General features: G+C 49.8%; 1 protein-coding gene across 2 annotated transcripts in view; it reads left to right on the top strand.

Moving 5' to 3' along the window:
• Positions 1–25,567, top strand: part of LOC120397395 (acrosin binding protein) — a 61,876-nt gene that overhangs the window by 11,423 nt on the left and 24,886 nt on the right. For both annotated transcript variants that reach the window (XM_039523159.1, XM_039523169.1), the window contains exons 3-4: positions 5,728–5,822; positions 25,102–25,225. In XM_039523159.1, coding sequence (XP_039379093.1) covers positions 5,728–5,822; positions 25,102–25,225 — 219 coding nt within the window. The remainder of the gene's footprint in view (positions 1–5,727; positions 5,823–25,101; positions 25,226–25,567) is intronic.

The following is a 25,567-nucleotide window of genomic DNA, read 5'->3' as shown; positions in this document are numbered from 1 at the left end:
CAATAGCGGGACCATTCCCCCACTTACACTTATCCAGTCTGCTGGTCATGTTACTTTCTTTCAGCCTCCCAGCTCTACCAATTTGTCAGTCTGTCTTTTAAGTTTCTATCAAAGTGACATTTGTCTGAACTGGGTGCCTGGGGTGATGTCTGACAGTTTAGTTCTGCAAACACCTTTTTTTGTTTGCATTTCACAGCCCTAAAGCAGTGGATGGTGAAGACAAACTCATCTGAGGACACATGTCATTGTCACTTCCCACTTGCTGTACATTATAGGACCGTTGTTGGTGTCACTAGGCATGACTCTAGGTGACTCAGGAGGGTGGAAAACCATAAGTGTCAATAAAGCCTTCTGTAGTAGGCCTGAATGAACTAAAGTCACTCCATGTCTGACCAAAGCGCTTCCATGTTTATGTTTGAACTTTAATTAACCTAGCAGGCCAGTAACCGAGAATGGAATGTACAACAGCTAGCTCAGCCGTGGTACTGCCAGGAGATAATGATGAGGCCTGCTTACACCTGGCTAAGGTGCGGGGGGGAGGGGGGCAGAATAACGAATCCAGGAAAGTAAAACAAGATAACAGTTGAAGAAAAAGTCACTAACGAGAGAAATTGTTTGCTGCCAAGAATGATTTAACCTGCTTAGTGTAATTGCTACTTTATAATGTATTTGCTACATGGGGATAGACGGGAGGGGTAGAGGGGGATGAGGAGTGTGGGGGTAATGGGAATGCTTAGCTGAAGTTATGTATAAAGAGAGAAAAACCGCTTGTATCTGTGTGCAGGATTTGAGATTGCTATGTCTCCCTTGCACCCTTTTTTTGGGCTCAAATAAACTTGATTTGCTTCTCCACCCTGGTGTGTTAATTAGTGCGGCGCACACCGGGCAACGAACCCCTGTTGCTGTCCTCGGGCCTCTGTGCCGGCAACACCGTCATTCATTATATGGCGCTGTTTGCATTCTTTTACAAAATAATTTATTTCTGTGCAATAAGCACATGTAGCAGCATATCCCAGACATTTGCTTTTTTGAAGATTTCTTCTTCCACAATTCATGCATTGTTTGTACTTGTCTTCCTTTGCAGACTGTAGTCTTATTTCTTGTTTTAGACTGTTTGCCTTTGTTTTGCATGTGGTGTATGTCTTACAAAAATTTAAAGCATTAAAAATAATGGATCTGTCTCTTTACTTCTTCACTGCTATAGCAGATGTCAACAGCTTGATTAAATTCCAACTCTGGACCGTGGAGGCATATGTGTTCTGACCTTCTTTTCTTGGCTGTTGAAAACTATATGATTTCTAACAAGTTCACCTGCAAGTGAGCCAAATGTGCATGATGACACTAAGTGGGACAGCCTGGCTGCATACTGGTCTAGTTTCAGTTTTATTTTGATCACAGTTACTAAAAACATACCTCTCAGATTTTATATTTCTTCTAGGCACACGGTATTTTTCCAAAGCATATGGGAGGATTTTGACAAAGCACCTAGTTATATATTCTCTTCCTGCAACTGCTAGTTGTAAATGTTGACAAACGAAGAGCCTGTCTGCATGGGAAATTTTACCAGTATAATAATATAGCGATAGTTATATTGGTATAACTCACAGTGTGCTTATTGTTATCCCAAAAAAAGTGACAGGAGTATTAGGTGGGCTACCATGATCGGGGAAGGGGTCCCAGGTCCCAGCCATACGCCTGGGCACAAGCTCTTGACTCGCCCTGCAGGGAGTGAGTGTTTGTGTGTGTGTTAGATTTAACCCCTAACAAGCACCACACTTAAGAATAAAACAACACTTTTATCTAATGCGGGCAAAACCAGGAGCAGCCCCAAGTCAAGCTCTCTAGCAGGCGTTACACAGAGTTGGGCATAGCATATAGCAAAAAAGCTCTTCCCACTCCCACACCTGGCTAGATACAGAGACTCTCTGCTCTGTGCCAGTGCAATCCCCTTGCCCCTTTAGGTCAGTCCATACTCTCCATGCTCTCTGGCAAGGTGCTGGTGTGCAGGGTGAGCTCAGGGTGGTATGCTGCTCATGTGTCCCTCAGCTGTCCTGGCAGCTCCAGGCTGAGAGTTTACAAGCAGCTGGCTGTTCTCCAAGCAGCTTCCTCCCCTCACTCAGGGCTCTTCCTTCTTTGTTTTCTTTCTGAGTTTCCCAGGCTGGACTCCCAGCCCATCCCCATCCCCCATTCACTTAGCTCTTCCAGAGGTCAGAATTAATGCTGTATGTTTGGTTGGAGAGAGGGAAGTGCCAGTCCACCTGATTTGTGCAGAGCAGCAGGGACTGGGAGGGGAGAGAAAGGAGGGGGAAGGGGAAGGTGCACTCTTGCCAGCCCCACAAGAGAAATTGGAAAAAAGTAGCTCTTTTTCTGCACTAATGAGTATCCATGTGAGGAGTGACACTAGGGTGACCAGACTGCAAGTGTGAAAAATTGCAACAGGGGGTTGGGGGTAATAGGCACGTATATAAGAAAAAGTCCCAAATATTGGGACTGTCCTTATAAAAGTGGGATATCTGGTCACCCTAAGTTACACTAGTATAATTATAGCTGTGTAATGATACCAGTCAATTTCCCTGTGTCAGAAGCCCTAAAAAGCAGCCCTTAGCCATTGCTCTGTTAAAGCCTTATCTACTCTACAGAGTTAAACTGACTTAAGTTAGGTCAGTGATAATAAGCTGCTTTAATTACATCAGTTTTGCATCTCCACACAACGCTCCTTGTGGCGGTAGAGTGTGTCTACAGTTGTTGCTCTTGCATCAACAGAGAGTGTTGCATCGTGAGTAGCTATCCCACTGTGCAACTCGCCACCCTCCATCACCCTCTGCCACTCAGAGCTCTGGGAGCCGATAGCATTTTGTGCCATTTTCAACAGTCCTTGTAAACTGTGCACCTGCCATCTCTGCCTGAGAAGCATGGATCCTGAACTGCTGACCCGTCTGGTGATGTGCATTATGAAAACAACACGGCTGGTCTGCAATATTTAATGAGCTGCAAAACAGAGGATGAATCGGTGGTGCCTGCCCTGCTGTCTGCCATGGAAACAAATAATTCAAGATCACTGCTGTCATTCATGGAGCAGCTGCACATAATGGACCATCAGTACTGGGCTTGGGAAACAAGCACTGAGTGGTGGGATTGCCTCATGATGCAGGTGTGGGATGACAAGCAGTGGCTGCAGAACTTTCAGATGTGCAAAGCCACCTTCCAGGAACTGTGTGCGGAGCTCGCCCCACCCTGTGGCACAAGGACACCAGAATGAGAGCTACCCTCACTGCTGGAAAGTGAGTGGTGATCGCTGTGTGGAACGTGGTGATTCCAAACTGCTACCAGTCAGTTGCGAATCAGTGTGGAGTTGGAAAGTCCACCATGGGGGGTTGCGGTGATGCAAGTGTGCAGGGCTATTAATCCCTCCTGCTACAAAAGACTACTCTTGGTAATGTGCAGGAAATAGTGGATGGCTTTGCCACAATGGGATTCTCTAACTGCAGCAGGGTGATAGATGACACACACATCCCCATTTTGGCGCCAGGCCATCTTACGATGGAGTACATCAATAGAAAGGGCTACTTCTCCATTGTCTTGTGCACGCTAGTGGATCACCGAGGCCATTTCATTAACATCACTGTGGGATGGTCAAGGAAGGTGCTTGATTCACACACCCTTTCAGAACACTGGCCTGTACAGAAAGCTGCATGCTGGGACTTTCTTTCCAGACCAGAAGATTCCAGTGGGGGATGTGGAAATGCCCAAAGTGATCCTGTGAGACCCAGCCTATCCTTTGCTCCTGTGGATGGGAGCCAGATGGAGAGGATAGCCAGAGTCCAGCCAAGCTGTAGTGAACCCCAGTGTTCAAGCTCGCTTTGTCCCTCCATCAGACCCTTAGGTGTGTGTCCCTACTGCTTCCCACAGCTCACACTTAATTTCCACCTCCTCCCCAGCCCAGGGAAAACGTAGCTCAGCCCCACTGCTGAGAGGCAGGGAAGTCTGTATCTCTTTGGGTCACTGGTTGCTAGGTGTGAACATTTTAGTGAATGGATTTACCATTGTCTTCTCAGATGCCCCACAGATATGGGTATCAAGGCCCAAGAAATTAGGCGACACCTATATCTATCTATATCACATCTAGTGGATGGGTCACTACAAAAAGTAATTTTGCCCTCTGCTGATGCTCACACCTTCTTGTCAACTGTTGGAAATGGGTGAGGTCCACCTTGATTGCATTGGCCTTGTTAGCACTGACCCTCCACTTGGTAAGGCAACGCTCATCTTTTCATGTGCTGTAATATTTATACTGCTTACTGTGTTTTTCACTCCATGCATCTGATGAAGTGGGTTTTAGCCCCTGAGAGTTTATTATGCCCAATAAATTAGTTAGTCTCTCAGGTGCCACAAGGACTCCTCATTGTTTTTACCCATATCTGTCTCTTCAAATGAGCAAGCAGTCCTTTCCCCGCCTCTAGGTAACAATGCAGCACATAAGGGAAATTGAGTCACACATAGGCTGCATAAAATTTTGAAATTTGTATTAAAGCTAATGTTAAAAAAATTATATAATACTTACTTTTCTCATTCTATGTCTGTACATCTAGGTATAGTTCATAGATTATGCACAAATACATAGAGTACATAAAAGCAAACTTTGTATAATATGACTTTTAATCAGCAATAACCGAAGTTTAGGTGAATAGATTTAACAATACAGTTTAGATATTAGAATCTGAATACTTGGGTACATCACTCATTAAAAGTTGTACAGAGATTTGATTGTGGAAAGCAAAATATATCAATGAGTGGAGATTGTCCCTCAGTAATTGAGAATTAGGTTGGTTGTCCATTTAGAAAATACAATCCATGAGGAAAGTAAACAATTCCCACTCTGTCACAGAGGTCCAAAGCAGGCCATAAAATGAGGCACTCCTACAGATTGACATAGGGAGAGTATATAGCAGCCAGGAGACTGCCTGAGCATTAACTGCACAGAGCTCTGTAGCTTAGCTCTAAGGGGTGCTTTGGGTCCCCATGCACACATTCAGCATTTTCTTCCACATCCAACAAACAGGTGCCCTTGCCTTAATCTGTATAAGTAGAGGCATTGCCAGCAGATCAAGGGACGTGATCATTCCCCTCTATTCGACATTGGTGAGGACTCATCTGGAGTACTGTGTCCAGTTTTGAGCCCCACACTACAAGCAGGATGTGGAAAAATTGGAAAGAGTCCAGTGGAGGGCAACAAAAATGTTAAGGGGACTGGAGCACATGACTTATGAGGAGAGACTGAGGGAACTGGGATTGTTTAGTCTGCAGAAGAGAAGAAAGCAGCTATCAAATCCCCCCATCATTCAACTACCTGAAAGGGGGTTCCAAAGAGGATGGATCTAGACTGTTCAGTGGTAGATGACAGAACAAGGAGTAATGGTCTCAAGTTGCAGTAGGGGAGGTTTAGGTTGGATATTAGGAAAAACTTTTTCACTAGGAGGGTGGTGAAGCACTGGAATGGGTTACCTAGGGTGGTGGTGGAATCTCCTTCCTTAGAGGTTTTTAAGGTCAGGCTTGACAAAGCCCTGGCTGGGATGCTTTAATTGGGTATTGGTCTTTCTTTGAGCAGGGGGTTGGACTAGATGACCTCCTGAGGTCCCTTCCAACCCTGAGATTCTGTGATTCATACACCTGTGGGCAGGGGAGTGAGTTCCCTGTTAATATTGACACCACTTCTCACCCTGTTTCTAGGCCCTATCTGTTCTGACCTCCCAGATGCCTTGTGGTTTCAAACCTTCTGCCAGTTTGCACATTATCGCTGCTCCAACCGCAAGTACTACACCAAGGTGAGAAGGGGGGATTAGAACAGTGGGGGTGATGGCTTTTGGGGGGGTGGGCGGGATTATCACAGTGGAGCAGAGGGTTTTTTGGGGGGGGATTATTTCCATGGAGGGGTGGGGATTTGAGGGTGTGACTGGGGTCCTAGTGGGGGTCAGCTATGGTTACTAAATTAGGGCAAACTGCAAAAAGTGGGGCAGCCAAACCCAAAAAGCTGGTGGATATTCCAATACTTAGATGTACCAAGCCAGCATAAAACAGCTTCTTTATTACCTTACTGGTTACTCAGAAGTCCAAACACAGTTCTCTTAAAGTGATCCAGCCTCAGGCCTCCATCCAGGTACCCACGTCAAATATGATGATTTCTGAAAAATCTTATTTCATCATAGAAAAGAAAAGGTTCTACCAATCCCAAAGGAAACCCACATTACCTCCCAGGTTAATGAAGGTTTCAGATCTTACCCAAATACACACTACAGTCAATTCTTATTAACTAACCTAAAATTTATTTAAAAAAAATAAAAAAAAATAAGTATGGTTAAAAAGATCAATATACATACAGACATGAGTTCAATTAATTGAGGTTTAGATTCATAGCAGAGATGGCAAGCTTTGTAGTTCCAAAGAGTTCCTTTAGAATAGGTCATAGTCCAATGTCCAAATCTCATATTCAGGGCATACCAGCATAACTGGGACCTCAGTCTTGCGACTCAGACTTCCCCCGATGAAGTCTAAGCAGATCTGAGATGACAGAATCATGACCCAAGGATCTTTTATACAATTTCACATCCTCTTTGACAAGTTGGGATTTGCTAGGGGAACAAAAGATAATTAGGATGACTTTGAAGGAGGTCCTTAGCTATATGAATTAACATAAGGCCATTTGCTTGTTCCTCCACCATTCACAGTACATTTCAAAGAGATGAATATGGAGAGATCCCGTGTTTACAATTCATTTAGATGATAGGATGTTCTTTTGACCTCTGAATTATCAGAATACAGCATAGACAGGGACTGTTGACTACATTGTGGACCCTAGTCATACATATGTAAGTACACAAAAACACAAACTTGATCTCCCACATGTCCTCGATGGGTTATTTATTTTGCAGGATGTTTAACCCTTTTTTAGCCATGTGTCACAGGGAGATTATTGCAGTAGAGAATATCACAGAATATCAGGGTGGAAGGGACCTCAGGAGGTGATCTCGTCCAACCCCCTGCTCAAAGCAGGACCAAACCCCAACTAAATCATCCCAGCCAGGGCTTTGTCAAGCCTGACCTTAAAACCTCTACCATCACCTCCCTAGGTAACCCATTCCAGTGCTTCACCACTCTCCTAGTGAAAAAGTTTTTCCTAATATCCAACCTAAACCTCCCCCGCTGCAACTTGAGACCATTAACTCCTTGTTCTGTCATCTTCTACCACTGAACAGTCTAGATCCATCCAGTGATGAGCTGCCAAATTTTTAACAACGGGTTCCCTCCTCCCTCCAAAATTTTAACAACGGGTTCCCTCCTTTCCCCCCCCCTCCGGGGGGGGGGGGTTCGTGCCCCATCCAACCCCTCATGTTCCTTGACACACACACTCCGAGACCCCTGACCCATCCCCCCCTTCCCTGTCCCCTGACTGCCCCTTGCCGCCCCACCCAACCCCTCCTCTCATTCTCAATGGCCCCCCAGAACCCCTACCCCATACAACTACCCCTTCTCTCTGTCCCTGAGTGCCCCCACCACCTCATCCAACCCTGCTCTTTCCTGACTGCTCCCCGGGACCCTGGCCCCCGTTCAATCCCCCTGTTCCCTGTCCTCTGACCCCCCCCCCCCCAAACTCCCCTACCCTCTCTCCAACACCCCCTCACTGCCCCCTTACCGCGCTGCCTGGACGTGGCTGGGGCCGGGACAGGAGTCGCGCGGCCGGAGTCGGAGGATGCGGCGGGAGCCCAGCGGCCAGAGCCAGGTGGCTGGCCGGGTGGAGCCAGGGAGGGCTGCGGCCAGAGCTGGAGCCGGGCAGCCGGGGCCGCCACCACGCCCAGACCTGCACTGCCGGAGCCCGGCCCCCTGGCAAAACAGCAGGGGTGGCTGGAGCCACGGGGCCAGGCCGGGCTGGAGGTGGGGGGCCGTGTCCAGAGCCGAGCATCCCGGTAGGTGGGGGCACGGCAGGGCCGGGGGGGGTTGCGGCCGGAGCCGGGAGGCCGGGAGGGGTTCGGGGGTCGGGACGCGGCCGTGCCGCAGCCGGTGAGGGTCGGGCGGGACCCGGGGCGGGACCCGGGACGGGGCGGGTAGGGTCGCGGCCGGGAACGTGGGGCCGAACGCGGGGCGCGCCAGGAGGGTCGGGCGGGGACCCGGGAGGGTGCGGCCGAGCCGGACGGCCGGGAGGGGTTCGGGGGAGCCGGGACGCGGGCCGGGAGGGTCGCGGCCGGGCCGGGGAACACGGGCCGTGCCGCAGCCGGTGAGGGTCGGGCGGGGACCCGGGACGGGGCCGGGCAGGGTCGCGGCCGGGAACGCGGGCCAGGAACGCGGGACGCGGCCAGGGAGGGTCGGGCGGGGCCGGGCAGGGTCGCGCCGGGAACACGGGCCGAACGCGGGGTGTGTGGACGCGGCCAGGAGGGTCGGGCGGGGACCCGGGACGGGGGCTGGGTGGCCGGGCAGGGTCGCGGCCGGGGAGGCGGAGACGGGCCGCGGCCAGGGACCGGCCGGGGCACACGCCCCCTCCCCTAGTTTCCTACCTCAGCGTCCTCTTCCTGGGCCGGGGAAGCCTGCTTGCTTCTCAGCCCTCCCAGGCTTCCCACGCGAACAGCTGATTCGCGGGAAGCCGTGGGGGAGGAGAAGCAAGGAGGAGCTTCATGGCAGGAGGTGGAGGCAGAATTCGCAACGGTTCGCGCGAACCGTTTGCTACAATGAGACGGCGGGCAGAGAACTTTAGCATCCGGTTCTCTGTCCAGCGTCTAATTTTAGCAAACGGTTCGCGTGAACCGTTGCGAACCGTCTGCAGCTCACCCCTGGATCCATCCTCTTTGGAACCCCCCTTTCAGATAGTTGAAAGCAGCTATCAAATCCCCCCCCCCCCTTCTTCTCTTCTGCAGACTAAATAATCCCAGTTCCCTCGGCCTCTCCTCATAAGTCATGTGTTCCAGCCCCCTTAACATTTTGTTGCCCTCCACTGGACTCTTTCCAATTTTTCCCACATCCTTCTTGTAGTGTGGAGCCAAAACTGGACACAGTACTCCAGATGAGGCCTCAGCAATGCCAAATAGAGGGGAATGATCACATCCCTCGATCTGCTGGCAATGCCCCTACTTATACAATCCAAAATGCCGTTAGCCTTCTTGGCAACAAAGGCACACTGTTGACTCATATCCAGCTTCTCGTCCACTGTAACCTCTAGGTCCTTTTCTGCAGAACTGCTGCCTAGCCACTTGGTCCCTAGTCTGTAGCAGTGCATGGGAGTCTTCCGTCCTAAGTGCAGGACTCTGCACTTGTCCTTGTTGAACCTCAGATTTCTTTTGGCCCAATCCTCTGTAACCCTTCTGCCAGGCCGAAACAATAGCAGCAAGGGCCGGGTTCAATACATAGGGGTCCCTTCCCCTCAACATAATGCAAAACCAGCTCGAGCCCCCACCCAGTGACCTGGAAAATCTTACACACACCGCTGGGTGCCTCGAGGAGGCAATACTTCCCCTCTCGCAAGCACAGAGTCTTGGTGTAGCAGAAAAGGTTTAATTACATGATAAACAACAAGCATTAAATTGGGAAAATACCTCAGCTAGAGTTCATAGGTCAAACCGTGAGCAAAGACCCACCCCAGCAAATTGGGCCATGTCCTTCTCTCTGGGCCCTTGAGTCCAGCAACCCCCAAATCACCCACAGTGCCAAAAGTCCCACAATTCCAAGTCTCTGTCCCAGGTCAGTGCAACCCCAGAGTTCAAGAGTCTCTCTGCAGAGGTCCCCCTCCCCAGCCTGGGTAGAAAGGGGCACCTTACGTGGTTTTGGAGCCAACTGCCCTGCCTCTTCGTGGGATTCTGCTTCCACTAGTCATCCCCACAAACAGCTCAGCTCTGCTTGCTCTGTGGGCTGCTCCACTCTGCCAGCTGCTCTGGTCCACCAGCTGTCCTGTGATCCACTCCAGCTGTCCTCACGAGCTGCTTGGCTCCACTCACCCAGTGGCTGCACCAACTGCTCCATTCCGCTCTGCCAGCTGCTCTGCTCCGCGGTATTGCTTCAGGCTCCCCCACTCATTAGCACAGTACTCAGTGCTCTCAGCTCAGCAAGTCCAGCTCTTCAGTGATTTCAGCTCTTAGTGATTCCAGCTCATAGTAGGGGAGCCCCAGTGCCAGTGAGTTCAGCTCAGTAACCTGTATCTAGATTCTTAAGGGAATCAAAAATTAACTCTGACATTCCACAGTGGGGAGAGGCATAGGTGGAACTGGTGCTTCTGACTCACACAAGGAGCCTGCACCACTGTGGAAGCAGGGAAAGAATTAACAAGGATTTGAAGGGGATTTTAATGCATGTCAGTCAGTTAGCAAGAGTTAGGCCAGCTGTAACCCTAATGACGTGAGACTTGGGCCTTGTCTACACTACAAGACTATTTCGAATCAACTTAGTTCGAATTTGTGGATTCGACCTTATGAAGTCGAATTTGTGTATCCATACTAAATACACTAATTCGAATTTCTGAGTCCACATTAACGGGGCCAGCATCGACTTTGGAAGCGGTGCACTGTGGGAAGCTATCCCACAGTTCCCGCAGTCCCCGCTGCCCATTGGAATGCTGGGTAGAGCCCCCAATGCCTGCTGGGGGAAAAGTGTGTCGAGGGTGGTTTTGGGTAACTGTCGTCATTGAACCGTCAATCACGCCCTCACTCCCTCCCTCCCTGAAAGCGCCTGCGGGCAATCTGTTCGTGCACTTTTCTGGTCAGTGACAGCGTGGACGCCACAGCACTGCAAGCATGGAGCCCGCTGCGATCATCGCCGTTTTCTCCTCCTCGCACTTTATCGTCCACCTCTTCCACATTCAGCTGCTGAGAAATTGGGCTACTTTTCAATGGTTCTGCAAGCACTGGGGGACCATAGGGGACGTTTTACCAACATGAACGTCGGATGGCCGGGCAAGGTTCCTGATGCGTGTGTTCTCAGGAACTGTGGGCTGCTCAGACGCCTGCTGGAAGGTAGTTTCTTCCCGTACCACGAAATAACTGTTGTGGATGTGCATTTGCCTATAGTGATCCTCGGTGACCCAGCCTGCCCGCTAATGCACTTGCTCATGAAGCCCTATACAGGCGCCTGGGACAGCGACAAGGAACTCTTTACATACCAGCGAGCAGCGAGCAGCGTGACCTGTGACTGTTCAGTTTCTTTACAGAGAAGCTGAACCTGCCCCTGTTTCTTTACCCAGTTACTGTTGACTCTCCTCTTCGGTTAAATACCCCGTTCTCCCCGTTTCCCTCACTTCCAAGACACGTGTAAAAATAAAATACATGTCACACGGTTACTGAGGAGAGGTTTCTTTATTCATGACTTTTTGTTAAAGGGTTGAAACTGGAACGCAGACTGTGGTGGGTAGGGTGTGCGCTGATGTAAAGACCGCCTCTAAACTCAAGGAATGACAGGCTCCTGCTCCTACAGCGGTCCGCATTGCCGGACTGCTTGTTTCAACGGATCCTGCCATCCCTCTTTATGGAATTCTGTGTGCGGGCGGATATGTGACCTTGTGGCGGAGGAGGACGGATACAGATTCCTCAGCTGTGTGACTCAGCGGTCCAGGACAAGGACCGCTGTATAAGATCTGTAACCGCCCTCCCCCGCTGCAAAGTCACATCTCCCCCGCCCACACAGATCCTGGAAACCACCTCCAAAAACCGACCAGATTGCCTACTGACTGCACCGTGTGTGTGACCCGCTGCTGATCCTGCCCCCGTCTCTGTACCCTGGGAAAGGTGACTGTCCTATGCAATTAACCACACCCTTCCCCATGCCCCCCATTCGAACACAGTCTTCTTTGAAAAAACGTAACGGAAACAGTAATTAACAGCAAAGCATTTTTATTAATTAAGTAGACAGTTAGGGGATGGGACTGGGATTGGGACTTGTTTGAGTCTGGAAGGGAAGGACTTATGCAAACGTAGGGTATGAGAGCTTTTGGTTACTTGAGCACTCTGCTGGGGTGCAGTGACAGTATTCACGGCCCAGGGCGGGCATCCTCCTGGTTATTTAGGGTGAGGGGGGTATGTGACTTTGTGGCGGGGGAGGGCGGTTGCAGAGATACTGCCGGGGGCTCTGTCCTGCAGCGGTCCTGCAGAACATACACAAGTCACCGGAGCGTGTCCGTTTGCTCCCTCAGTAGTACAAGCATTGCTTGAGTCGCCTGCTTGTGTTCCTCACGCCATCTCTCCTCCCATTCGCTGTGTGAGCGCTGGTACAGAGAGACTTTCTCCCTCCACTGCCTCTGCTGGTCCGCCTCGGCTAGGTAGCAGCCCACACATTCATCGAAAATCGTGTCCCTTGTCTTTTTCTTTCGCCGCCTAATCTTCGCCAGCCTCTGCGAGGGGGATGCTGTGGAAGGTCTGGAGACAGTGGAAGCTGTGAGATGGGAAACAGTTAGTGAATTCCTTGCAAAGATACTTTTTTGCGAACAATTAACTGAGTCTAGGCTGTCTCTGTGAATTTTTTGTTGAGACCCCTGTGCCTGCTGTTGCACAAATCGTTTGCGCGGTGCATTCTGGGTAAATGTCGCCAGTCATTCCTTCCTCCGGGAAAGCAACGGCAGACAATCATTTCGAGCACGTTTTCCATGAAATGCCCTGGCACATGCCATAGCGTGGCAACAATGGACCCTATTTTGCCTTTTGTGTATGTCACCGTATGTGTACTAGATGCCGCTGACAGAGGCGGACCAGCAGCGCTACACAGCAGCATGCTTTTGCTTTTGCATGACAGCAGTGATGGTTACCAGGCATACTGTACCGTCTACCATACCATGAACTGGTAAGAAGACGGTAATAAGATGGTCATGGTTACCTGTCCTTTTGCACTGCGCCATTTGGTGCTGTCATAAGTGCCCCTGGCCGATCAGCCAGGGGCGCAAAAGCAAAAATTGGGAATGACTCCCCGAGTCAATCCCTCCTTTTTGGGTATCTAAAAATAGAATCAGTCCTGCCTAGAATATGGGCAACTGTACTAGAGAACCACTGTATCATAGAACCAGAGAGCACAGCTGCTCTCTGTCCAATCATGCATAAATTTTGAGCTGAATGCTATTCACAGGGTGTGCTCCTGAAACAACCCCAGCTGTTCATTCCGTTCTTCCCCCAGCCTTCCTGGGTTCCAATACCATTGTCCCCCCACTTGTGTGATGAAGTAATATAGAATGCATGAATAAGACACAGGTAGTCGTTTGTGAGAAATGAGTGGAAGGAAGCCTCCAGCTGCAATGATAGTCCAGAGATGACATTAAGGGGTGTGGAGGAGGGAGCCAATCATCCCTCTGCTAGTCCAGGGGTAATTGAATCTTTTCTTTACAATGAAGGGTGGGGGCTGATGGAGCTCAGCCCCCTGTTGCAATGATGAGGACGGTTACCAGCCATACTGTACCATCTACCATGAAAAATTAGGACCAGGCGACCTTGATCGACCTGTCCCAAGCAAGTTGGTATGGTTACCAGTCCTTTTGCACTGCCCCATGTGCCAATAGGCTGATGATGAGGATGGGTAGCAGTCCTATTGTACCATCAGCCACCCATGGCGGGGTGGGAGGAAGGATGTTGTTGTTGAGTGCTGCAGCAGCGCGTCTGTCTGCAGCATTCAGTACAGATACGGTGACATGTAAAAGAGTCAACAGAGGATTGTTTTCCCTTTAACTTCTGGGGGTCGGGGGGGGGGGTGCGTAAATTGCCGAGCTATGCCCCGACCCACCGCGGACACTGTGTTTGACCCTAGAAGCATTTGGAGATCAGCCAAGAATGCAAATGCTTTTCGGAGACAGCAGGAACTGTGGGATACCTTGCATCCTCGTTCCCCCCTCCCTCCATGAGTGTCCATTTGATTCTTTGGCTTTCCGTTACGCTCGTCACGCAGCTGCGTGCTGAGTCTGTGCTATGCCGTCTGTCAGTTTATTTACTAAAAATACTTTGGACCAGGCGTAACGTAACAGTTCTTCCCCTACTTAGATGCAGGAGTCTCCGAGCGAGATAACCGTGAGGACGGGCACTGAAGGAGATAGAGAGCGCATGCTGCGTGAAATCTAGCACGAACCACGGACCTATGCAGCCGTGCTCTGGGAGGCAGTGCTCCCTGAATACCGCATGAAAGCCTCGCGCGGAAAAGTGTGCTATCACGGAGCACCCAATAAGGCAGCTCTCCCCAGGAACCTCCTGCTGATGCTTATCGATTAACGGCAGGAGAGCTTCGTGGAGATCTCCCAGGAGGATTTCTGTTCTATCACCATATATACAGAGACCTCCTTTTCACACACTTCAGATTCCTGTTATATTAAGAATAAAAGTTAACATGGTTAAAGCACTTACCGACTGCTCCTACCCCTGATTCAGGATCCGGGTTCATGGCTGGGGAGGGTTGGTAGGGGATCTCCGTGACGGTGATGAAGAGATCCTGGCTGTCGGGGACACCAGCGTTGTAAGCGCTGTCGCCTGCCTCATCCTCCACAAACCCTTCCTCATCTTCCCCGTCCGTGAACATCATCGAGGAACTGTCCATCGACACTGTCCCATCATCAGAGTCCATGGTCACTGGTGGGGCAGTGGTGGCAGGCTCCGTAGCATCCGTTGGCCGCTTTGATTTTTTGGTAGGCTTGTCTGGGGTCCTTGATTTTCACGCGGCGATGCGTTGCATGACGGCTGTATCCTCTGTCTGGATCATGGCTTTGGAGACCTTCTCGTAGGTCTTTGCATTCCGTTTGTTGGAGCGCAGCTCCAAAAGCACAGACTCCTCGCCCCCCACACCGATCAGATCGAAGAGTTCCCGGTCAGTCTATGCAAGGTCCCTCTTTCTATTCAGAGATTACATGAACTCCTCTGCTGGAGAGCTCTGCATTGCTGCCGGTGCTGCTGAGCTCGCCCCGATGTCTCGTAGGTCTTTGCATTCCGTTTGTTGGAGCGCAGCTCCGAAAGCACAGACTCCTCGCCCCCCACACTGATCAGATCGAAGAGTTCCCGGTCAGTCTATGCCGGGTCCCTCTTTCTATTCAGAGATTACATGAACTCCTCTGCTGGAGAGCTCTGCATTGCTGCCGGTGCTGCTGAGCTCGCCCCGATGTCCAACCACAAAATATCAGAGGGGTAGCCGTGTTAGTCTGGATCTGTAAAAGCAACAAAGAATCCTGTGGCACCTTATAGACTAACAGACGTTCTGCAGCATGAGCTTTCGTGGGTGAATACCCACTTCTTCAGATGCATGTGGTCAAATGCAACCACAAAATGAGATTCTAACTGTCCAGAAAGGAAAAGGAATTCAAATTTTCCCGGGTCGTTTCCTCTGTGGCTGGTCAGAGCATCGAAGCTCGGACTGCTGTCCAGAGCGTCAACAGAGTGGTGCACTGTGGGATAGCTCCCGGAGCTACTAAGTTCGATTTCCATCCACACCTAGCCTAATTCGAGCTAGCCATGTCGAATTTAGCGTTACTCCACCTGTCGGGGTGGAGTACCAAATTCGAACTAAAGAGCCCTCTAGTTCGAATTAAATGGCTTCCTGGTGTGGACGGTTGAGCGGTTAGTTCGAATTAACGCTGCTAAATTCGATTTAAAGTCCTAGTGTAGACCAGGCCTTGTAGAAGCAAGGATAGTGTGAGGCGAGAGGAAAAGAACTGTGTAAAAAGTTATTACGACCTTGTACTGATAACCAAATATGCAGGCTTGTGTCTTCTAGGAGTGAGACAAATAAGATAATAGAATGGCTTATGTATAAACAAAATGCAGTTGTTGCTCATTATTGTCTGTATTATTGCTAGTTATTGTCTGTAACAAAGGTATAAATGCTTGCTGTAATTGTTTACCAGTTGAGAGACCTGTCCGGGACTGGGACGACCCTGTGTCCTAGGGCACTCCCTCCCTCTATTGTAATTACTAGAGAAAGAATAAAGTATTTGATTTTGCTGCACCCAAAGCTAAGCAAGAACTGAGTTTTTCTCCGACACCACCAAGTACAGATATCTGTCCCCAGCCTCTCTCTCTTGACTGGGTTTTGGAACCCATGTCCCTTGTCTAGTAAGTGCTATTTAGTTGATAATGAAACCCTCTATCATAAGACGGTTTAGTAGTTCCTCATTTACTTAATTGGGGTGACAACATTTTATTGCTCCTGCCCCAATAACAACGACATTGGGGCTCCCATAGCTGTGAAAATAACCATCCCAGGCTGCTGTGTGGTATGCTAAGTGGGGTGGGAGTGCCAATGCAAATAACTGAAATGCTAATGCGAATACTTGAAACTTCTTCCTGCACTCCCCATAATCTACCACCAGATGTCAGGGTAGAGCTCATCCTGACTCTGCTTACATCTCTAATTTGTCTAGGTCCCTCTGTATCCTATCCCTACCCTCCAGCATATCTATCACTCCTCCCAGTTTAGTGTCATCTGAAAACTTGCTGAGGTGCAGTCCATGCCATCCTCCAGATCATTAATGAAGATATTGAGCAAAACCGACCCTAGGACCGACCCTTGGGGTGCTCCTCTTGATACCAACTGCCAACTATACATTGAGCCATTGATCACTACCCTTTGAACCCGACAATCTAGCCAGCTTTTTATCCACCTTATAGTCCATTCATCCAACCTATACACTACTTTAACTTGCTGGCAAGAATACTGTGGGAGACCATATCAAAAGCTTTGCTAAAGTCAAGGAATAACATGTCCACTGCTTTCCCCTCATCCACAGAGCCAGTTATCTCTAGGGTGACCAGATGTCCCGATTTTATAGGGACAGTCCCGATTTTGGGGTCTCTCTCACATAGGCACCTATTACCCCCCACCTCCTGTCCTGATTTTTGACACTTGCTATCTGGTCAGCCTAGTTATCTCATCATAGAAAGTAATTAGGTTAGTCAGGCATGACTTGCCCTTGGTGAATCCATGCTGACTCTTCCTGATCACTTTCCTCTACTTGAAGTGCTTCAGAACTGATTCCTTGAGGATCTGCTCCATGATTTTTCCAGGGACTGAGGTGAGGCTGACTGGCCTGTGGTTCCCCGGATCCTCCTTCTTCCCTTTTTTAAAGATGGGCACTACACTAGCCTTTTTCCAGTCATCTGGGACCTCCCCCGATCACCATGAGTTTTAAAAAATAATGGCTAATGGCTCTGCAATAACATCCGCTAACTCCTTTAGAACCCTCGGATGCAGCGCATCCGGCCCCATGGACTTATGCTCGTCCAGCTTTTCTAAATAGTCCTGAACCACTTATTTCTCCACAGAGGGCTGGTCACCTCCTCCCCATACTGTGCTGCCCAGTGCAGCAGTCTGGGAGCCGACCTTCTTTGTGAAGACAGAGGCCGTTGGTTGACTTCAACAATTCGATGGTCTCTACCTGGGCCTTTTCCTTCCACAGGGAGGATGGACAAGACCTCCACTTGCACCTCAAACTCCTGTATCCTTCTTCCCAGAGCCATGTAGTCTGCAGTGATCTGCTCAAGGTCATTCTTGGCAGTATCATTGGTGTGCACGTGGAGAAGCAGGAAGGGATAGCCATCCGAGGGCTTGATGAGTCTCGTCAATCTCTCCATTACGGGGGATAGCTCAGTGGTTTGAGCATTGGCCTGCTAAACCCAGGGTTGTGAGTTCAATCCTTGAGGGGGCCATTTAGGGAACTGGGGTAAAAATCTGTCTGGGAATTGGTCCTGCTTTGAGCAGAGGGTTGGACTAGATGACCTTCTGAGGTTCCTTCCAACCCTAATCTTCTATGAGTGTGAATCCTAGCTCCTGGCAAGCAACACACTTCTCGGTTTTCCCAGTCAGGATGGCAGATAGATGACTCAGTTCCCCCTTAGGAGGGAGTTACCGACCACTGCCACCCACCTCCTTCTCTTGGGAGTGGTGGTTGTGGAACCCCCATCCCTAGGACAGTGCATCTCATGCCTTCCAATCAGTGGAATCTCCTCCTGCTCCCTTCCCTCAGCTGTATCATCTAGTCTGCTCTCCGCATTAGTACCTGTGGAGAGAACATGAAAACGGTTGCTCGCCTGTATCTGCATTGCTGGTACATGGATGCTCCTCTTTCTTCTTCTGGAGGTCACATGCTGCCAATTTTATTCACCGTCCTTTTGTCCCCGCTGCACAGCCTGCTCTGAATCTTCAGAATGTCCACAGAAGCATATCCTGATGTCTGTCCAGGAAATCTTCATTTTCTCTTCTGCAACACAGGGTTGATACTTGTTTCTCCAGTCCTTGAACTGTCTCTTCCAATATGGAGACCAGCTTGCACTTTGTACAGACAAAGTCGCTTCTGTCCTGTGGAAGAAAGACAAACATGTCACATCATGTGCAGGTCACAACAGCTGATCACTCCCCATCCATATCACCTTCCTTCTCAGAACTTCCTCAGCTGTTGCAGTTACTTCTCAGAGAAGCCTGTAAAATGAAAGCTTCAGTGGGCTCTCCGCAGGCGAACTCCTGCTGTTAGCCTCTCCGCCGTTTGCCGCTCAGCTGATTCACTGCTGGCTCGAAGCAGTTGTCCCTGCTCAAAGTCTTACCCTTCACTCAGTCAATCAGGCCCACTCAAGGCCCACCTGGAACAAAACACTCCTATTTCACAGTTTTCAAACAATGAAGCACACGGTCAAACTGACAAACTGTCCCCGCAACCGATACTCAGCCCCCCTAATGCAGCACTTAGCGTAGTTCCTCTCGGACAGATCCCAGTCAAACTCCCTCTGTTAGCCTCCACTGTTTGCGGGGATTATTGGAATGGAGAAGTGGGGATTTGGGGGGATTATTGCAGTGGAGGTGTTAAGGCTGATTCCCCACCCTGGCACTTTGAGTGCAGAAAGTGGGGGCCCACAAGGTCTCTAAAAATTAATAATGGCCACTCCAAGCTTGGATTAAACTCCCAAGGTTACAGCTTTTCTCTGACCTTGGATTGGTAGATGCTGCCACCACCCAAGTGCAAAACCCCTTTGAGAACCCAGGAAGGTGTACTTGGGAATTCCTTCCTGTGGGGTATCCTCAAGCGCCCCCCTGCCCCCCCCCCCCGGAAGAGCTCAGAAGAAAAACAAAGGACATCAGCTGTTGCCACCAGCTAATTAAACAAATGTGCACAAACCTCTTAGGACACACAAATGCAATTCTGTTCTTAAAAAAGGTAAATTTTATATAAAAAAATAAAAAAAATACATCTGGGATTTAGGTTTTTGCTAGATTAAAAAACCAAACAAAAAACCCCACACAATTACAAGGATTAAGCATCAAGAGTAGCCCTCCTGAGGTCCAGTTTAAAGTTAGAAGCAAAACAAAAGCACCTGGGGTTAGTACAGAGGAATCCACAAGCCATAAAGAAATAAAAGGGATAAACCTAATTGTGTCTTCCTAGACATTTCCTGATCTACTTAGCTCTCTGGATGTAAGTGTGTGGGACTCATCCCTGCAGCACCTCCTGCCGGTTGTCTCAGGGAATTAGCTCTCCAGCCTCCGGAGCGCCCTCTGCCGGCCTGTGTCCCGCTGCCACTGGGCGCCTGTGTCCCGCTGCCGCTGGGCGCCCACATCCCTCCCTGGACTTCAGTGCCCCGTTATCTGGGGTGCTGCCTCCTGGCTGTACACCCCTCAGTCTCAGGGTCTCCCCTCCCCATGGAGCCCCCACCCACTCTCCCTGCCTCACCTGTCGTAGGCTACTGCCAGTCACCAACTCGCCCCACGCCCTGGGGCAGACTGCAGTGTCAGCCACTCATCCTAGGCAAGGTTGGGTCTGGACCTGCTGCCTCTCTCTGCAACCCAGTGCCTCTATGGGGCCTTGGACAAGGCCCTGCAGCCTAGGGAGTTGCCAACCTGGAGCTCCCCAACCCTGCCTCACTCTGGGCACCATGAACTTCCCAGCAGGCAGGCCCCTCTGTCTCTGAAGCAGAGAGAGACTCTGCCTGAGCGCCAGCCTAGCAGCCCCTTTATAGGGCCAGCTGTGGCCTGATTGGGGCATGGCCTCAGCTGTGGCTCCTTCCCCAATCAGCCCAGGTTTCCCCTACCCTAGCCCTCACCAAGGACTGTTTTAAGCCTCAAAGGGCAGGAGCGGGTGACCATCCCGCTACACTGGAGTTTTAGATGAGTAGTGTCTAGGTATGATAGTGATAATTTTTCATACCCAGCCCAAGCGTCTCACAGCATAACTGCTCCCTGTCTGCCTCTCCCCCAGAACAACAGACAGACAGACAAAAGGGGAGTCTTGTTTCAATTTTAAAAAGTTCCAGCCTTCCCATTGGCTCTTTTGGCCGGGTGCCTACTCACTTCCTTTTACCTATGCATAGCAGTGAGACTTTTTAACCCTTTACGGGTAGAGCAATTAGAGAATAGCCATTAAGAGGGATTTTATAGCTACTGGCTGGCTGGGTGTCCATAAAAGGGAGCTACCCCCCTTCATTTATCACAGGAGAATATGGGGTCTTGGGGGGATTATTGCTGCGGAGGGAAGGGGATTTGAGGGAGTATCACAGTGGAGCGGAGGGTTTTAGGGAGCTATTGCAGTGGGAGGGAGTGGATTCAGGGGGATTATCTCAGTGAAGGGAAGGAGTTTCAAGGGATTATTGCAGTGGAGGGGAGGTGTTTGGGAACGATTATAGCAAGGAGGGGAGTGCTTTGTGGGGAATTAAGGCAATGAGGGGAAGAGTGTTGGGGGGGATCATCTCAGTGGAGGAGAAGTATCAGTGGGATTATTGGAGAGGAGGTGAGGATCTTTGAGGGGATTATCACATGGGAAGGGGGAGGGGTTTTGAGGGGATTATCGCAATGGCGGGGAGAGGATTCCATGGAATTATTGCAGTAAAGGGGAGGGGTTATGGGGGGATTGTTGCAGTGTAGTGGAGACATTTGGAGGGGATTATCACTGTGGAGGAGGGGGGAGAGGGAGAGATTATTGCAGTGAAGGGGAGGAGTTTGAAGGATTATTGCTGTGTAGGGGAGGGGCTTGAGAGGACTTTGTAGTGGAGGGGGATTTCAAGGGGATTATCACAATGAAAAGTGATGGCTTCTGTGAACATCATCACTGGAAGAGAGGGGCTTCTGGGAGGGTTATTGGAGGGGCAGGATTCGGGGGCAAATTATTGGAGGGGAGGGATTTCAAGGGCATTATCACAACAGAGGGGAGGGTGTTTGCAGGGGGATTATTGCAGTGGAATGGAAGGGTTTGGAGAGGAGGGTCTTAAAGGGGATAATCACAGTGGAGAGGGGAGGGTTGTGGGGTTTATCCTAGTGGAGGGGAGAGAGTATGGGGATGATGAATGCAGTGGAGGGCCTTGGCGGGGATTATCACAGAGGAGGGAAAGTGTTTCAGGACATTACTGCAGTGGCGGGGATGGGATTCTGGCAAGAGGGGAGGGGGTTTCAGAGGGATTATTGCAGTGGAGGGGAGGGTGTTCAAAGGGGAATAGTGCACTTGAGGGGAGGCATTTCAAGGGCATTATTATTGCCTTGGAAAGGAGGGTTTTCAAGGTGATTATCACAGTGGAGGTGAGGGGTTTGGGGGGGATTTTCATTGTGGAGGGGTAGACGTGCGGATTATTGAAGTGAAGATTTGGGGTTTGAAGAGGATTATTACAGAGGAGGGGAGGGGTTTAGAGGAGGATTAATTCAGTGGAGGGGATAGGACTCCAGGGATTATGACAGTGAATGGGTTTTGGAAGAATTATCTCATTGGAAAGAAGGGTTTTCAAGGGGATTATTGCAATGTGGGGAGGGTTTGGGAACAGATTATTGTAGAAGAGGGGAAGGTTGTGGTTTCAGGGGAGATTATCGCAATGGAAGGGAGGGGCTTCAGCGGAATTATTTTAATAGAGGGCAGGGGTTTCAATGGGATATTGTCATAGTGGAAGGGAGGTGTGATGGGTTCCCTGGTGTGCAATCTGAAGCAGGGGTACCGCTGAGCCCTCTGTCTCACCAACCTGGGCTCCCTCTGACATTGTGATGCTGTGACTAGCTGCAATTCTCTCCAGGTACTGCACTTCAGGTACACAGCCATCTACAGGCAGGGACACCCCCTGCTGAGTTACATGAATATTTCTCCTAGCCCCACTTACGAACTAACAATAGAGAGGCTCCAGCCAGCCCCCAGCCAGCCAGCCAAGGATCCCAGAGCTGTACCCTCTTGCCCTGGTCAAAAGCCTGACCAGTATAAACTGATGAACCAGTCCACTCCTTCTGCAAAGGAAAGTGGATGTGCACCAGCTCCTGTTCCTGAGCAGATTCCCCAACCACTTCAAACAACACACTGTTTTAGGTACAATATAAAAACAGATTTATTAACTACAGCAAGATAGATTTTAAGTGATTATAAGTGGCATGCATAGAGATCAAAGCTAAGACATAAAAGTAAAACCACAATCTGAGTTCTGTAATCTGGACAGGAGTTGAATCAAGCAATGTCTCACCCTAATGGTATTGTTCTTTAAGGCACAGGTTGGGATTCTCCTTTCCAACCTGGGACCACCTCCCAAGTTCAGTCTTTGTTCTACAGACCTATTTCCAATTGTTGAGTTGTGGGGGGAAAGAGGCCAAGCGACGATGTCACTTCCCCTTTTATAGCTTCTTCCAGCCTGCTGGAAAGATCCGTTGCTATGATGTGAATCAAAGGGTCTCCATTGCCTACATGCTATCTGTGAGAAGTCTCCATTGTATATGGTACCTGGGACAGTCCTTGTGAGTGTGTGTTCCCCTTAATGGGCCATCATCCGTTTCTGGCTGCCCTATTGTTGTACCTGAAAGGCTGGTTGTGGGTGTTTCCAACGTCATAACACATTTCAGTAACACACACATAGCAAAACTTCGTAACTCCACATACAATGATCACATATACAATCCAACAGGATATTAATGTGCAACAGATCAAGACTTTCAAAATGATACTTCACAAGGCACACTTTGTACAAAACATATCCTAATCATGTCATCATGGTAACTATGTGGGTGCCAGGGTGTTGCTTTGAGGCACAGAGTGTCACAAGAGGGTCTTAAAGGTGATTATTGCACTGGAGGGAATGGGTTTCAAGGGGATTATCACAGTGTGGGGTTTCAGGAGGATTGTTGCAGTGGAGGGGGGCTGGGGGTATTACAATGGTTCAGGGATGGATTATCTCAGTGGAGGGATGGGGTTTCAAAGGGATTATCACAATGGAGAAGAGATGGTTTGGTGGTGGTGATTGCATCAGAAGGCAAGGTGTGACATACCAGGAGTACAATTCACACTGCTGGGCGCCTTTGTCACCCCTGTCCCATAACCTGGGGTGCCCTTTACAATGCCTTGCTGCTGCAGCCTCCAACCTGGACTGCTCACAAACAGTCTCCAGCATGTAAGTCGCTCCCAGCCATGTCTGTGTGTGTGCTGCAGCCAGCCTGCCACACCTTGGCTTTTACCAGCCTTGGTTATACTGCAGGGTGATCCCAACACAGCACCAGTATTAGATTTCTCCCCCAGAGACACATGTCCTGTACTGCCCAGTCCTCTCCTGGACAGTACAAATATATTAAGTCCGCTATTTCTTTAAGGGAATAATATGTACATAACTTGTTACCCCCAAATGGAGTTACCCAGATACTTCATCTTGAACACACTGGATTAGATAAAACGCTAAAACAAGTTTATTAACTACAAAGAGAGATTTTAAGTGAGTACAAGGAATGAGGTATAAAAGTCAGAAATGGTTACAAGAAAAGTGAAGATAAAACACTTTCTAGTGTCGAGCTTAACAAACTATATTAGATTCAAAGCAAAGTTTTCTCACAACTTGCTTTCAGCAGTCTGACTGACATCTCTTTAGGTCAGGACCCCACCCCTGAATCCAATCGCTGCTTCCCTTGTCTCTTCAGGTGCAGTGAATGCAATAGGCAGGGAGAGAGTGGGGGTGCTTTGGGGTGTTTCTCCTTCTTTTTTATCGTTTCGGTCTCCCTCTTGAAAAACATTTCCAGCAGAGATCCAGGAGCCAAAAAGTCTGTGTGGAAGGATATTTCCTGCTGTCTCCCCCCCTCATCCACCCGTTTGAAGTTCATTTGTTTCCCCTCTCTGCATGATGACTCTGTTTACTGCTTAAATGTACATTAAGGCAGGCACACGTTCCTTCTTTTGCTTTGGGCAGACCTGACTTCTGCCTGGGCAGGGCTGTGAGGTTTGGAACGAGGGTTAATAATAGCATACAGAGAAATCTTATGACTTCACACAAAGTATGGCCACACATATGTTACCAGGACAATACTGACCAGCAAGTAATGAGTTTTTTTCAAATGCTACCTTAGAAGGCATAGTTTGTACAAAGGTTATTACTATAGTGTGTAGGATGTGAATAGTCAAGGGTTGGGGCTCGTCAGGGGGATTGTCACAGTGGAGGGGAGGTATTTCTTGGGGGATTATTTCAGTGGAGGGAAGGGGGTTGAGAGGTTATGGCAGGAAAGGGTTTGGGAAGGATTATTGAATTGGAAAGGAGGGGTTTCACGGGAATTATTGTGATGTAGGGGAAGGGTTTCTGGGGAGATTTTTCATAGTGGATGGTAGGGGTTTGGGTGGATTATAAAGCGGAGGGGTTGACATTTTGGGGGAGATTATCATAGTGGAGAGGAGGGTGTTTGGGGGGATTTTCTTAGGGGAGAGATTATTGCCAGAGCGGAATTTTACTGAGAGAACCACACTGCAGGGGAGGGTTTTTCAGGGGATTATAACAGTGGAGGGGAGGGGTTGGGGGGTTATTGCAATGTATGGAGTGGTTTGGGCAGATTATAAAAGTGAAGGGGGTGGAGTTTGGGGGGATAATTGCAGTGGAGTGGCCGGGGTGTGGTGGTGATTAATGCCATGGAAGGGAGGGCTTTGGGGGGCATGGTTGCACTAGAGGGGAGGGGTTTCAGAGAGGGATATCACAGTTGAGGGGAGGAGTTTCCAGGGGTGGTTGTGCTGAGAGGATTATCACAGTGGAGAGGAGGCGTGTTGAGGGATTATTGCAGCAGAGGTGACAGTGTTTGTTGGGATTATCTCAAACAAGGATTACTGCAGTAGGGGGAGGGGTCTCATTTGGGTATAATGCAATGGAGGTGTGGGCTTCAGGGGGGATGGTTACAATGGGGTCTCTAGATTCACCTTCCTTGCCCCCTGTTCAGCGAATCCCGTGTCCTGATATGGCTCCCCCCAAAGAACCTCGTGCCCAAGGAGAGGTGTCTGATACCATGGGCTCCTGGGCGAAAAGCAACTGGTCTTCCCGTGCTGGGTCCACTAGCGAAGCAGGTACCATGGTGCTGGGTGAATTCCATATCCACCTCTGGTTCTTTCTCCGCGTGCCCTTCTCATCCCCTCTGTTCCCCGTGGCCCTCCCCTGCGTCCTGACTCTTTGAGAAGCTCTCTGCAGGGTTTGGGCCCAATGGGCGGGCAGGGAACACGTGTGAATGCAGTGGGACATGCAGGTGTGGATGGTGGAGCAGGCCAATGTGTTACAAGGTGGCTGTAGGAGTGGCAGTGTGGGACAAGGGTTGTGTGTGTGCACAGTGTATGGACACGTGGGTGGGCATGCACGCATCACAAGGAAGTGTGTGCAGCTCAGCAGCCAGTGGGGGTGTGAGAGTCTGTGCA

The sequence above is a fragment of the Mauremys reevesii genome, linkage group 1 (genome assembly GCF_016161935.1).
Source record: "Mauremys reevesii isolate NIE-2019 linkage group 1, ASM1616193v1, whole genome shotgun sequence".
In the NCBI taxonomy this organism is placed as follows: domain Eukaryota; kingdom Metazoa; phylum Chordata; order Testudines; family Geoemydidae; genus Mauremys; species Mauremys reevesii.
The sequence above is the reverse complement of the archived record's forward strand: the minus strand, read 5'-3'. Positions and strand labels throughout refer to the sequence as shown.